At 45.8% G+C, this 13,233-nt stretch overlaps 2 protein-coding genes across 24 annotated transcripts in view; one reads left to right on the forward strand and one right to left on the reverse strand.

Moving 5' to 3' along the window:
• The window catches only part of MSI2 (musashi RNA binding protein 2), a 424,247-nt gene that overhangs the window by 336,672 nt on the left and 74,342 nt on the right, over positions 1 to 13,233 (forward strand). For all 23 annotated transcript variants that reach the window (XM_020786864.3, XM_020786866.3, XM_020786869.3 and 20 more), the window contains one exon: positions 11,351 to 11,425. In XM_020786864.3, coding sequence (XP_020642523.1) covers positions 11,351 to 11,425 — 75 coding nt within the window. The remainder of the gene's footprint in view (positions 1 to 11,350; positions 11,426 to 13,233) is intronic.
• The window catches only part of LOC140701746 (uncharacterized), a 443,504-nt gene that overhangs the window by 135,831 nt on the left and 294,440 nt on the right, over positions 1 to 13,233 (reverse strand). The gene's annotated exons all lie outside the window — the stretch shown is intronic.

Consider the following 13,233-nt stretch of genomic DNA (forward strand, 5'->3'; position numbering starts at 1 on the left):
AAAAAAAAAAACCACACACACACACACAGAGACCCTTAAAAGCCATGTCTTCAGGCTTGGGACCACCTTCTTGAGATGCTCATGAAGGTAACAGAAGCTCACCCATGAAATGTGCACAAAGATCCTGAAGCTGAATGTAAAACTGCCATTCCCACATTGCCTGCCAAGAAGTGATTTGGAGGGGAGGGTTGACCCATTCTGAATGGGCACTGTTCTGGGATTCCTCCTGTAGGAACTGTGACATACAAGGCATTTGCTCGTCAGAAAAAAAAGTGGAGGGACTTCTATTGAAAAGACTGGGTGCACGCTGAGCAGCCCACACGGCCTCTGCAGAGAGTGCAGAGCACACGCTGCTTAAACATTTGCTTTAAGGGAAGTTCTCCGTTGACTGGCCAGCTCAGTCTGAGATGTTTATTATCTTTCTGTCTAGAATAATCCAGTCTTGGTGTTCATATAGTTACCGGTACATATAGCCAGTTTGACAAAAGATTCTCCATTCTCAGGTATGAGTCTCTTGGCCGCTCTCCCACCAAGATGGCTGACATCAAACAATAGGCTAATTCTTTAAGAAGCTTGCTTGTGTTGATGCCCCTGTATATCTGATTTCTGAGGGCCATTTAATGGAAGTCAGCCTGTGACAGTTTTCACAGGGACCTGCTCTGCTCTGTCTTCATGCTTTGGAGGTGACCCTCTGTTCTTGAAAAGAGTTGAGTTTAAGCTCTGTTAAAACTTCAAATATGGCTATGGCGGGGGGTGGAGTATATGTCTGTCATCCAACTGGCTCATTATGAATAGACTCAGAAGGCACCACAAGGCCTGCCGCCAGGTGATGAATCGGTTGTAATCACTATGCCTAGAGATTAATTGCAGTCAACATCAAGAGAGGGATTGCTTCCATTTATTAAGTCTCGGCTCTACAAAGTGTCACGTGATTGTTGTAGGAACAGCACATGAAATGTTCTGGGGTGTGCTTGGAACCAGTGGAGCCAGGTGTCACCCTTAGGTGTTCAAGGATCCCATTGCCGGCAGGCATGGGGCAGACAGCCTGTAGTTGTGCTTTTGAGCTGTGCAGAATGGTTTGAGCCAGATGGGAACCACAAGGAGGCTGGGTTTATTCCCCATTCTCTGAAATTCTCCATCACTGAAATGTCCACAAGGATTTTCGTGGAGCCTCTCCCGCACTGCAGAGGAGCTTCGCTACGATGAAAGAGAAGTTCTATTTGCTTCACCTCTAAAGAAGAGAAGACCTCCCACCCACAAAACACAGAGGACAGTTCTTTGAGCAATAAGCCCGTGTCCCATTATCCAGGCTATAGGAAGTGTCTGCCTTCCTATAGTCTAGACGAGGAAGAATCCAAAGTCTTCTCTTCTTCTCTCTTAGGCCCTGTGGCGCGTGGCAGCCATCGGATCATCTTAAGTGCAATGTGTGTGATGGTCAGAACTCAGCCGTTTCTTCCTCTCCTCTCCCAGGCTACAAAAACCTCAGCCAGTAAAATTTATATCTCTAGACCACTGAAATACTACCCAATATGAACGTTTAATTCCAGGAAATCTCTGACTGGCTTTTTAATATTGCCGCAGGAGCCAGACCATGGTTCTGCATTAGTGCCCGTGTTCAATCTAGATGGGTTGCAGCCATGCATAAAAGAGGCTCGTGCCCTTCAAACAAAGTCAGTAACTTCTAGGGGAGGTGTTCCTTGTGAGAAAGAGAGATATAAGGAAAAGAAAGCATGCGGGTAGTCCGAGACCTGCCATTTGAACCCATCTTAGAGAAGTAAAGCTTTTGGTGTGATTTACAGTTCAAGTTTGCTGTTTTTCTTTTAAGGTGAGTTGGATAGAAGATATACCAGTGCATTAGTTTGGTTGCAAACACATCTCCATTTTGCTACAGGACCTTGTCAGCCAGCCCTTTTCCCCAGCACAGTGATTTCTTAAATAGTCACCTCACAGTGAAGTTATGTTGGGACCCTTTTCTAGGAGTTTTAGCCCAGAAAAGTGCTTTTTTTAAAAAAGAGTTCCTGCTTAAAAGTAGTGTTGTTGGACTCTGTGTCCCATCGTTCTTCACCAGTGGCTCTGCTGAAAAATGGGATTTCAGCCCAGAAGCCTTTGGCACACAACAGCTGCCCACTGCTGTTCTAAATGATATCTCGGATTTAGAAAGATTTGCCATCATCTTTCAGACAGAGAAAGTTGCCCTATACAAGGCTAGTCTAGGTTTATCTAGAAACTGTTGTTTACTGTGAGTAACAGAAGACCAGACCTAGAGCAGTCTTCCACGTTCTTTCCTACGTGATCCTTTTAACTGAGGATGCGATACTAAGTTATAATTCCTCCATCCTGTGTCATGCTTGTGGCCCACCTTCCTGGTGTTCCATTATAAATAAATAGAGCCAAAATGTGAAATAGTAGTAGTAGTAGGCATCCTTCAGTCTCGAGAGACTATGGTATCGTGCCCTGTACGGAGGACTTGGAACAGCGTCTAGTGTGGCTGAGAAGGCCAATTCGAGAGTGACAATCTCTTCCACACTGAAGACAAATCCAATCTGCCTCCTGTCCAGCTCCCTGGTTTTGCTGCTTTTGTGACTTCCTCTTTGCCTCGGCCTGCTGAACAAGAGTCTCTTCAAATTGGGAGAGGCCGTGATGCAACGCCTGCCTCCAAGCTGAACGCTCAGATGTCAGGGTTTCCCATCTGTTGAGGTCTATTCCTAAGGCCTTCAGATCCCGCTTGCAGATGTCCTTGTATCGCAGCTGTGGTCTCCCTCTGGGGCGATTTCCCCGCACTAATTCTCCATAGAGGAGATCCTTGGGAATCCGACCATCAGCCATTCTCACGACGTGCCCAAGCCAACGTAGACGTTGCTGTTTCAGTAATGTATTCATGCTGAAAATTCCAGCTCGTTCTAGGACTACTCTGTTTGGAACTTTGTCCTGCCAGGACCCCCATACAAGATGGACTGACTCCCAAAAGGAACCACCCACTTGACTTTGCAAGAGCTGAGCAAGGCTGGAGACCCTGCATTCACGGGGTTGCCATGAGTCAGAGGCGACTTGGGGGCATATAATGACAACATTGCTGACCAGTCGGGAATACGACTCCCGGGGCTGATGGGAGTCGTATTCCAGCAATATTGGAAGGGACACTGTTTCCCTCCGCCTCTTCTAACAGGCAAGAGTCCATGCAAATGATGGATTGGACCCTCGCCGCTTGTCTTTTTATCAAGCACAAGCACTGTGATGGTGTTTACCAAGCAATTAAGACTGCAGCCGTACACACCGAGACGAGGACGTCATTCCCACTGAGGTTAATGGGACTTTCCCTCAAGTCAGGCCCTAAGTATTGTGGCTCCAGGAAATAGCGTTGCGGCAAATTGAAAGGTAAACTAACTCGGCTGTTAAGTTTCAAAGGGTCTGAACATGTCAGGCTTCCGATCCTTGATTTCAAAATCGATACAAGCAAATTATTCTTTCCTCGACCAAACGGGAGGCAGTGCCTGGCAGTTCGGCTGCATTTGTTATCTGGAAGGAGAAGGCGGGTGGAGGAAGAAGTCAGTTCTCAGCTGCCAGATACTGAGCACTCAAGTTTGCAAGGCCTGCCCTTACGCAAAGCTTTGAGGTGAGCTCGGACGGGAGAAACTGGTTGGAGGGGACCGTCTCAACCGGAGGTAGGCAGGAACTTGAAATAATAATAATAAAAAACTTCAGAGCACAGCCCGTTTCCTTTATGCTTCTTACACAGGCATACAAGGGAGGCATCAGGGGAGTTGGAGGAGACTTTTCTAATGGCACAAATTCCGGCCTGTTACTGAGCTTGTTAAGGATGATTCTTCTCTTCCACGTTTGCACGTGAGCAATCCTGGGCTGTCGACGGACCCTGCAGAGCCCTGCAAGTTGCGCTACACGTGCCCTGAAGTGCGGGGCTTTGATTAAGCTGCAAAGACGGTCGAGAGAAAAGGAAGAAGAAACCGTATGCTGGGAACTCTCACCTAGAGAGAGAGAAAGAGAGAGAGAGAGAAAGACTGTGGCGAGCCAGCGAAGTGAGAGCGAGGAAGAAAAGAAAGGAAGCCACCCATCCATAGTACAGGGCCGCAAAATATGACCCAGGAGCCCCATGGGTATTTCCTGCCTTTCAGCTGAACAAAAAACAAAAGGGGGGGGGGTTAAAATGTCATTTTCCTTTTCTTGGAAGTCTTCAGGAGCCATTTTGCTATGGGATGGGACACAGCGGACCCCACACCAGAGGAAAAGTAAAACAAATCTGGAACTAGACTTCTGGAAGCCACGGATTGTCTCCCCCCCCCCAAGCCCCAGTGTTACAGTAAAGAGGCAGATCAAGCGAGCCAAAGGACAGCGGGCACTGGTGCCCTTAACCACCTGCCCCCCCGCAAGGCACATAGTCTGTGCTACGGAGCCTTGTTACATCGTTCTGCACACCCAACAAAGTCCCATGAAGAAATGGCCAGTGTGACCCAGGCGCAGACTCACGGCGGCTGGAAATGTCTGTGTGCCATCTGCTTATGCGAAGCCTTTACATCCCAGGGGACGCATTTCCACTGGGTCGTGGCAGCCCTCCTGTTGTAAAGCTCCTCTCTGGGGAGGTGAGTGGGCAGAAGGAATTCTCAGGAAGGAAGCCTCCCCTTCTTGCACTCCCTTTCTGTGCTAAGCGGTCTCAAAGAGTGCCGCGCTCTTCCCGGAGCTTCCTTGGGGACTCCTGCTTTGTAGCTCCTACCTGAGAGATGGCAAGGATCGGCACACGGCCAACAGCACCTTTTAGGAGCCTCTGCAAGTTGTCCCGACAGGCTGGCTTGCTGGCATGAGCAGAAGGCATTAGGCTGTTGGCAGGAGCCCAACAGGGCACGTGGGCGGTTGGCGCCCCTGAGAGATACCTGAATGAGCATATCTGTAATGCTCGGGGAGGGTCTGATGTGCCACACGGAGTCCTTTTATTCCTTGGGGGTCTAGATGATGACTGCAAGGTAGCCGTCTTTCCCACAGAGTAGGAAGCCTCCATGGGGCAGGACTTTGGCCTGAAGCTTAGCATTTTTCCACCCCCTGAAGACCTCACACCAGCCATGTTGTTGGCAGCCGCACACCATCTTCCCGGAATTGTAGAACGGTCGGGAGAGGGTGTGACTCCCAGTGTGGGAACTAGGCTCCAGCTACCCGTGTGGGCCTGTCAAAACACATTAAAGACAAAATTAAAGCAAAGATATAACAATAATACCATTCAAATATGACAGCAGTGGAAAAGGTTGAAGTCACCAAAATAGCCTGTAGACTTCAAAACGGATTGTTTGGAGCAATTTGACCAGCCGTGTCTTCACCCCCTTCCTGAAAGGGGTGAAGAAACAGGTACTGCTGGCAGATCCGCGAGGAATATGTTCCACGCAGATCAGAGAAAGTGCTCTCTAATTGGGTGGCAGTTGTGGCTCCAAAGGTGAGGGCATTTGGAAGACATCCTCTCCTGAAGGTCTTACTATGTGGACAGATGCCAAAGGGGATGGGACAGCCCCGAGACACCCAAGGTCGCTAAGCCATTTAGGGTTGAAACAAACACCTTGCCTTGGATCTGGCACGCCATTGGCATCTCCTGGAGATCTTTTCGTCTGAGGGCCTTGGGATTCTGATGCTGCTTCCTCGTTAGCAGCAACCTTTTTTCAGCAAATGCTCCTGGGCCCTCTTGAAGGGTAGTTCGTCCTCTAGAGAGGTCAGTGCCCACTGGTCAGTGCCAGGAGCTGCTCCTAGGAGACTTTGCAGTCCTTTCTCTCTGGCTGCAACCAGGTGTGGACTCTTCAGCACCAGACTAAGAAAGAGGGTGTTGCCAGCATGGCTGTTTTCTGAGGATGGCGGAGGGCAAGAGCAGGAAAGAAGCTGTGTTGTGAAAAGCATGTTTGATTGTTGATTTAGGCCTGTTCTTTCATGGATAGGAAGTTCTGTCTTCAAGGGAGGTAATTGAGGCAGAGCCTTGATTTTTCAGTTTAGTGACAAGAGATAATTACTCCAAGATTGATCATTCGCCAGAAGTACTGAAGCAAATAAATTGCTCAGTACCCATGGCAAGGCGAGGAGGGCGGCTAAATGGGAAATGGCGGATAGGCCGGCCGGCCCATAATTTGGCTTGATGAAGCATCCACATGGGCATGGTGTTAATGTGCTATTGATATTCAGCTAGCCAATTTCTCTCCGTGCAGATCAGGCTCTGACTCGTTAGAGCAGAGCTGGGCATCGCAGCGGCAAATGAAGAGGAAAATTGAAGTAATGTTGTATTATAAATTTATGATTTCATCTGCCTGACCTCAAGAAATGTTCTGTGCTGGGATATATGGATGAGAACTGCTAGCCAGCCAGCTGTATATTTTGTCTTTGTTGTTGGAAGGAGGTAGGGTGGAGTGACACAGGTGTCCTTACGGTGTTCGCTGATCCCAGTTGATTGTCTTTAAACCTTTCTTTCTCTTGGAAATTGGAGGAAGTTTTGCAGCTTATGAGCTCTCGTCCAGGGTGGTTCTTCTTCCTTCCATTATCTCATCTTATAAAGGCTCATATCAAGTAGGAGATGAAGTATTTCTTATCCCTTCCACATTATCTGTGGACGTGGTCTGTATGTTGCACAATGCCACATTTAAGGACCCAGCTGAGGATGAGGTTAATGATTTGGGATCCTACACCTTCCTCCAAAATGAACAAGCCTTCCATGCAGCCTGAAATTGCTCTGGAGGACTGGAAAAACCTCTGGAGCAGGTATTGGCACCGCAGAGAGGTGGCCCCGAAAGCAACTATATACATCTCTAGGTTGTAGCCTAGATGTTGATATGTCTCCCTGTGACCTCTTTGAAGCAGGAGCCAGGTATTTTGTCATAAAGTAATAATAATTGGAATATATATATATATATTCCAATTATTATTACTTTATGACACCTTGGAATGAAATCTGGCGAGTACTTAGATTCCCTGATGCTGATCATCAGCATAATACATAATATTTTTTTAAATATATATATTTTAAAAAAAGATCTAAGTGCTACAGGCCATTGGCCTCTAAGCCAAAATTTTCCTCAACAAAGCAAGGAGAAACAGCAAGAGCCATCACTTGAACCATGTGATATTTGCCCCTCTACCATTTATAGAGGCTACACGGTTCTAACTAGAAAAGGAATTAAAACGGTTACAGTTACACCACAGAAAGAATGAAACTAGCCTGTGTTAAATTACAATAGTAGTTAAACTTCACTGAGCCTTAATTATTTTTTTAAAGGTTAATTATAAGTCTTGTCTATAGCAGGTACCTGTTATCTAGAACAGTGGTCCCCAACTTTGGGCCTCCAAGTGTTCTTGGTCTACAACTCCCAGAAGCCTTCACCACCACCTCTGTTGGCCAGGATTTCTGGGAGTTGAAGTCCAAGAACATCTGGAGGCCCAAGGTTGGGGACCACTGATCTAGAACGTACAGAGCATCACATCTGGTTTTGATGCTGTTTTCATACTTCTGCTTCTCCCCATGCTGTGGTACATTCCCCCTCTCCTCCAGATGGAAGCTTGCTGATCATAAATCCCAGTCATTTCTCAACACATCTTGAGAAACCTAAGCAGAAGGATCGAAGACCCTGGGAGCCATAGCCTATGCATACTAAGGACCCTTTGCAACACTGCATGGACATCTACACAGTTGCAGGAAAAGTCAAAATAGCACTGAATTAAAAGTGTACTGACAAGTGACCAGGAAAATGTACCCCAAATAAATCACTCTTCACACAGGATCCAATTCTAGAGACGAAAGCCATATTATATCCTATAACATTTCACAGGTCAAAGTAGGAATAAGCTTGTAACAAACCCAGGTCTACTGCCCATAGTATCCTGTGCATGATGACTTTACTTGTTGTTGTTTAGTTGTGAAGTCATGTCTGACTCTTTGTGACCCCACAGACCAGAGCACGTCAGGCCCTCCTGTCTTCCACTGCCTCTCAGAGTTTGATGACTTTACTTATTCCCTACATAATAATTGCCCTATGATGAATTTTCATCCACTCAGATTTAGCCTAAGCAGCCTATAAAACAACAAACTGAGCTATGTGGCATCTAAATGTTCATGAATATACATCTTGCACATATGCATTAGAGACAAGGTGCACTTGGTTTAGAAATTGCTCTCCCTTAAGTCCTTGTTCTGATAAATTTTGGCTCTCTGGGTTGAATGTGGCCCCTTAAGTTTTTCAGTTCTAGAAGATTCTTGCATCTGGTCCTATTGTTTCTTTGCAATGGGTGTAAACTTTGAGAAGCAAAGTACAGGGAGCAAGCAACTGGAAGATTGCTTTAAAAAAAGACAGTTTATGTGATGTAGAAATCCATGTAAGAAAGAAGCCACCTTTTTTAAAAAATTGAAGTGTGATTTATGACGGTGCTGTGTTGCTTAATTTTTGCAAAACATCTCCTTGTTCTTTTCTCTTCTTGAGAGCACCGCCATGCACTTTGTCCACTCTGGAGGCAAAGGGAATAATATTGCGCAATAATTCATCCTTGCACGACCACAGCATTTGCATCCTGACCCTGAAGCATATGTCATAGAATGTATTTCACATTCATATATTATGTTTGCATGGGGATTACTCACCAAAGGAGTCTAGTGCCTAGAAAAACAAGCATGTCAACTGTCCACCAACCGTTCTTAGAAGAGAGCACATATGTTCGATCCCTTTGTTTTGGGAAGGACTGCATTGTTACCCAGACGCAGTCCAGCCGTTAATTGTTGGAAAAGAGTGCCTCAAATGTAGTGTGACAAACTCATTACCCCATTGACCCTGAAGCGAGCCCTGATTAAGGAATAAAATAGTATTTGATTCAAAATGGCACTTCACTGTGAATTTTTCAACTCTTCTAGGCGCTGCAGCCTCAGTCAGAAGCGTTCGGTCAATATTGTTGTTGGAAGGAAAATGGTTTGCAAAACTTACAATCCGATGAATTTCTGGCAGGATTACCTTGCGAAAATGCATGTTAAGGAGGCAAACGGAGCGTTTCCGTGCATTTAAAACTACAGCGCCTTGTTTGGCCATCACTGTTTTGTTTCGCATGCTCAAATCCATCCCTTCATAATTAGTAATCAAAATTCATCCAAGCGTTTAATGTTCCACCTCTAAATGATGATTAATAGCAAACAATATGGACATCTAAATCTCATCTGAAATGGAGGGGGCATGCTATGTTGGCAAAATAAATTGAGCATGTTGCACTGCACTGCAACAGCTTTGTAAAAATGTTTGCAACTGGAAAGATGAGCCCTTGGCAAAAGAACAAATATTATTGTGTGCCGCAGTGTGCTCAGAGCTTGATCCAGATTAAGATCAAAAGAAAGGTTCCCCTGGATCTGGATTACATCCCTGAGAAAACACAGAAAGTGCTTACACATGAAACATTTGATGTTCATGGGGGTTAGAGGTTGTCTATCTTAGTCTTAAAAAGAATGTTCACGTTACGCTAAACGATAAATTTCCATGCTGAGTGCTTAAACATGGTGGAATCGCTAATGTGCCAGAAGAAATGGATTAAATCATGAAAGGTTGTTAGAAGGCCAGTGCACATCTCTTCCTGAAAATATTTCCCATTGTGTCTCTGTGTGATCCAGTGATCTGCCCTCATTTCCTTCTGTCTCTGCTGGGGGCAGATAGTTCTGTATCCGCTGTGGTGGAATGATCTGGTCGGCACACTGCATGGAATTTAAACAGAACCACTCACTCTTGAAAAAGAGAGCCCAGTGTATCTCTCTATGACCCATTCCTTTGGCATTACTTCCTGTTGTTAATATGCAAAAAAGGAAGGTGCTGTGGTGCTTCCTGGAAATTGTAGTCTCACTGCCCTCTTGTGCACCTCCTGAAGAATTGTGACAACCAGGAAAGTTTCCGGCACGGGCCAAAAGCTGAGACATTCTGCTTGCAAACAGGTTGCTCCCCGCTTCCAAAACCAAATGTATTTTTTTTTCATATGCTTTTCCAAGTGAACATTGAATAAAGTAAGAGCCAGTGTGGTGTTGTACTTAGAATGTTGGGAGCTGTGAAAAACTAATTACGGGTAGGATAAGAAGTTGTCTCTATAGGAAATATGGGTTTTCAGTCTGCCAGGACAGCGAGAAAGAAAGGGAGGTTTTACAGAAGTGACTCTGGTAGTTTTCCCCATCAATTACTGAAGCTGTCTAAACTGTTTCCTACTTAAAAGCTCGAAGCCAATTCAGAGGGCTTAGGTATTGATGAGTTCATCCCAACGAAGGGACTCCAAGTCCCCGGCCTTTAGAACCAGAGCAGATGAACTGGCTCCCCATGTCTCTCTTGAAAGATTTAGTTACACCCCAAGAACCAGTGGCAGCAATGCCAGAACGTACAGGGTGCATGTATTTTTTGAGTTGGTGCTGATGGTTCAGAGTCTGCCTCATGAGAACTGATATTGGTCACTTTGCTGAATGTTAGTATCTGGTAAAATTAAAATATGTCGGCCTTCCCTTGATCTTGACTGCCTCTGAATCTTGGATGTGTTAACAGTTGTCCTTCACACTCTTGGGATGAAGCATTACTAGTACCTTAATCCCCAACTGTCAATAGTTCTGATGCAAAGTACATTTGTTGTAAGCTCTCCAAATGTCAGAGCAAACCTGTTCTATGTGTTTAGCCTTAGCGTTTGGCATTTACTCTTCTCTGTCGAGAAAAGGAGGCAGAGTCCTTGGAGTTACCGGAGTGCATTTTAATTACGAGGAGCAGGCCTCTGACATGGAGAGAAAGGGTTGCAGGGTAGGAGCGAAGCGGAAGAGACAATACCACCTTCCAGACATTTGATTTTTCTTTTTCTTTCCGTGTCCGGAATCTAAATGGAGACATTGGCTGCCATTTAAAAAAGTTGTGGCAGTAAGCTCCAGGCTTTGCAACATGAGCGGCATAATGCAGATCTACTTTGCTTGATGGTTGTGAGGCTCATTCAGTAAGTACAATGGTTCTCGACCTTGGGTCCCCAGACGTCAGTGAACTGAAACTCCCAGAAACTCCACCAACCACTGTGTTGGCCTGGATTTCCGGGAGCTGTAGTCTTAAGAACATCTGGGGACCCAAGGTAGGGAAACACTGAGGGAAGCACTCTAAATGCATTGAAGTTATATGTAAACACTAAGCACTTACTTAGCATTAATTGTGTACAGCGAGAGTAAATCTAACACTGTACAGATTAAATGTTTACAGTGTTAGTAAATTCTAACACTGTACAAAAGTGAATTTTCTTCATCAGTCTTTGGTGTCATTGTTTGCATGTGACGTTAGGAGTCAGAATTTTAACTCTTGTTTTCTCTCCTCCTCCCTCCCCCCCAAACCCTTCTGTATTCAAGGTTACCCAAATTTTGTCGCAACCTACGGCAGAGGATACCCTGGATTTGCCCCCAGTTACAGTTACCAGTTCCCAGGTATGTGAGACTTTTAATACATAAACTTGCAATGAAACAACTGTCATGGGGTGGGGTGGGGGGGTTGCAATTAAGACGAGTGGAGAGTAGAGACCCTACTGGGAACCATCGAACTTCAGAGTAAGCATGTGTGGAATCACCTTCTGAAGTCGGGGATTGAACTGAGCCAGGAATAATTCTAAAAGGAAGTGATGGCAACTTGAGTTTTTAAAAGACCCATAAGCAGGGCTCTTCTTTTTAGTCTTGTATTGAAAATGAAGTGCAGTGGAAAGGCAAGTGAAGTCTGCTTACTTTGGGTGTTAATTGGTACTGGTTATTTGGGGGGGGAGGGAACACAAGCAAACAGAATCACTGGCCCCCGTTTTGCACAGAACCTGCTCTGTCAACCTTTCGTCATCCTCTGAGGTTGAATCCATTTGTCATCTCCCGTGGAAGGCCCTCCACCCCTCTTCGTAGTGATGAGGTTTCGGCCTAATGCCTTCCCCTTGTTTGTTTCGTCTACCCTTTGCTTCCCGTCTTTGCACAGCTGTCAGCTCTGCTGCATTTAGCGATCTCCATCCGCTCCCGAGTTTAATGCTGCCAGTCGTCACTTTGAGAACTCCTGAGGTTTTGAAATGGTAGGCTGGCTGGCTTTTAAACATCCCCTCCTGCTGGTAATGAGCAGCCCCTTCCATTTCATCTCTTGCCGCTATCAACAGGCAGTCACCGAAACCCAATGCCCTGCATTTTGTTTTATGCCAGCAACACTTCAGGCTTAAACTGGAGATGCCAGAAAAGAGTGCGGCACATAGTAGGGCCTGTCTGTGCTTCCCCCCCCCCTTCTTCTCCATGCCTGAAGGATTTCTGGGGGAGAGCTGTGAAGCCAATTTCTGGCTGCTGTGCTTACTGCTTCCTTAATAGCAGTGGCCCACCTGGAGACCACAGCCAGGGAACGGTGGCTCTGCGTGTTAAAACTCATTAATGCGTGTCACAAGCATGAGGTCATGTCACTTTGCCCCACATTCCATAATTGCGTACAATGGGAGAAGCCGCTTTCCTTGGGTTAATTAAGACATCCAGGTTCAGCCGGTTTCCCTTTTTAAAGGAATAACAGTAGGGACAGACCCCTTATGGGAAAAATATTTTAGCCGTCCAGGAAACAAGAGAAACTCGAACAGTGACCTAGGTCTGCCTTCCACAGCTTGATACTGTACGTTGGTCTACAATGTCCATCATCACCAGCGAAAATCAGCTGTGTTGATTATTAAGACTTATAGTCTAGCAACCTGGGTTTGGGGGAGGCCTTTGTAGGATGCAAAAAGAAAGACATGCTCTCCATTAGAAGCCAAATTCTGTAGAGGTGACATTAAGTTTCCGTGGGCATCTATGTGATTATTTGAGAAGGAAGGTCTGGCCCAGTTATTTGAGTGTATTTGCAGTTTTCCCCGTTGATCTGGCACATTCGTTGTTGCGACATTTAAGAAACCTTGCACCACGGCTGCTTTCACTTGGAGGGTGAGCCACTTTGGAGAATTTTAGATGGAAATGGGACTGGTTGTCATTTCAGCTGTTGCTGGGGAAAAGTGGGTTGAGAATCCTCTGGCCTAGATGGTAAGCAGATTGATATCCTCCTATGGTGGTCATCAGGATCGTTACCCCCAGGCAGAGAGCAGGAACAGTCAAGCTAAGACAGAGGCCACAAAAACTGATATGCTGATGCATTGTGGCACTTTAAAGACTTAACTGCTGTATTTTAATGGGAGCTTTAGTGGACATGTCCACGCTTTGCTTTTCCTCAGACAGAAGAGTGGGCAAATATTTATGCATTT

The sequence above is a fragment of the Pogona vitticeps genome, chromosome 7, assembly GCF_051106095.1.
Source record: "Pogona vitticeps strain Pit_001003342236 chromosome 7, PviZW2.1, whole genome shotgun sequence".
NCBI lineage: Eukaryota > Metazoa > Chordata > Lepidosauria > Squamata > Agamidae > Pogona > Pogona vitticeps.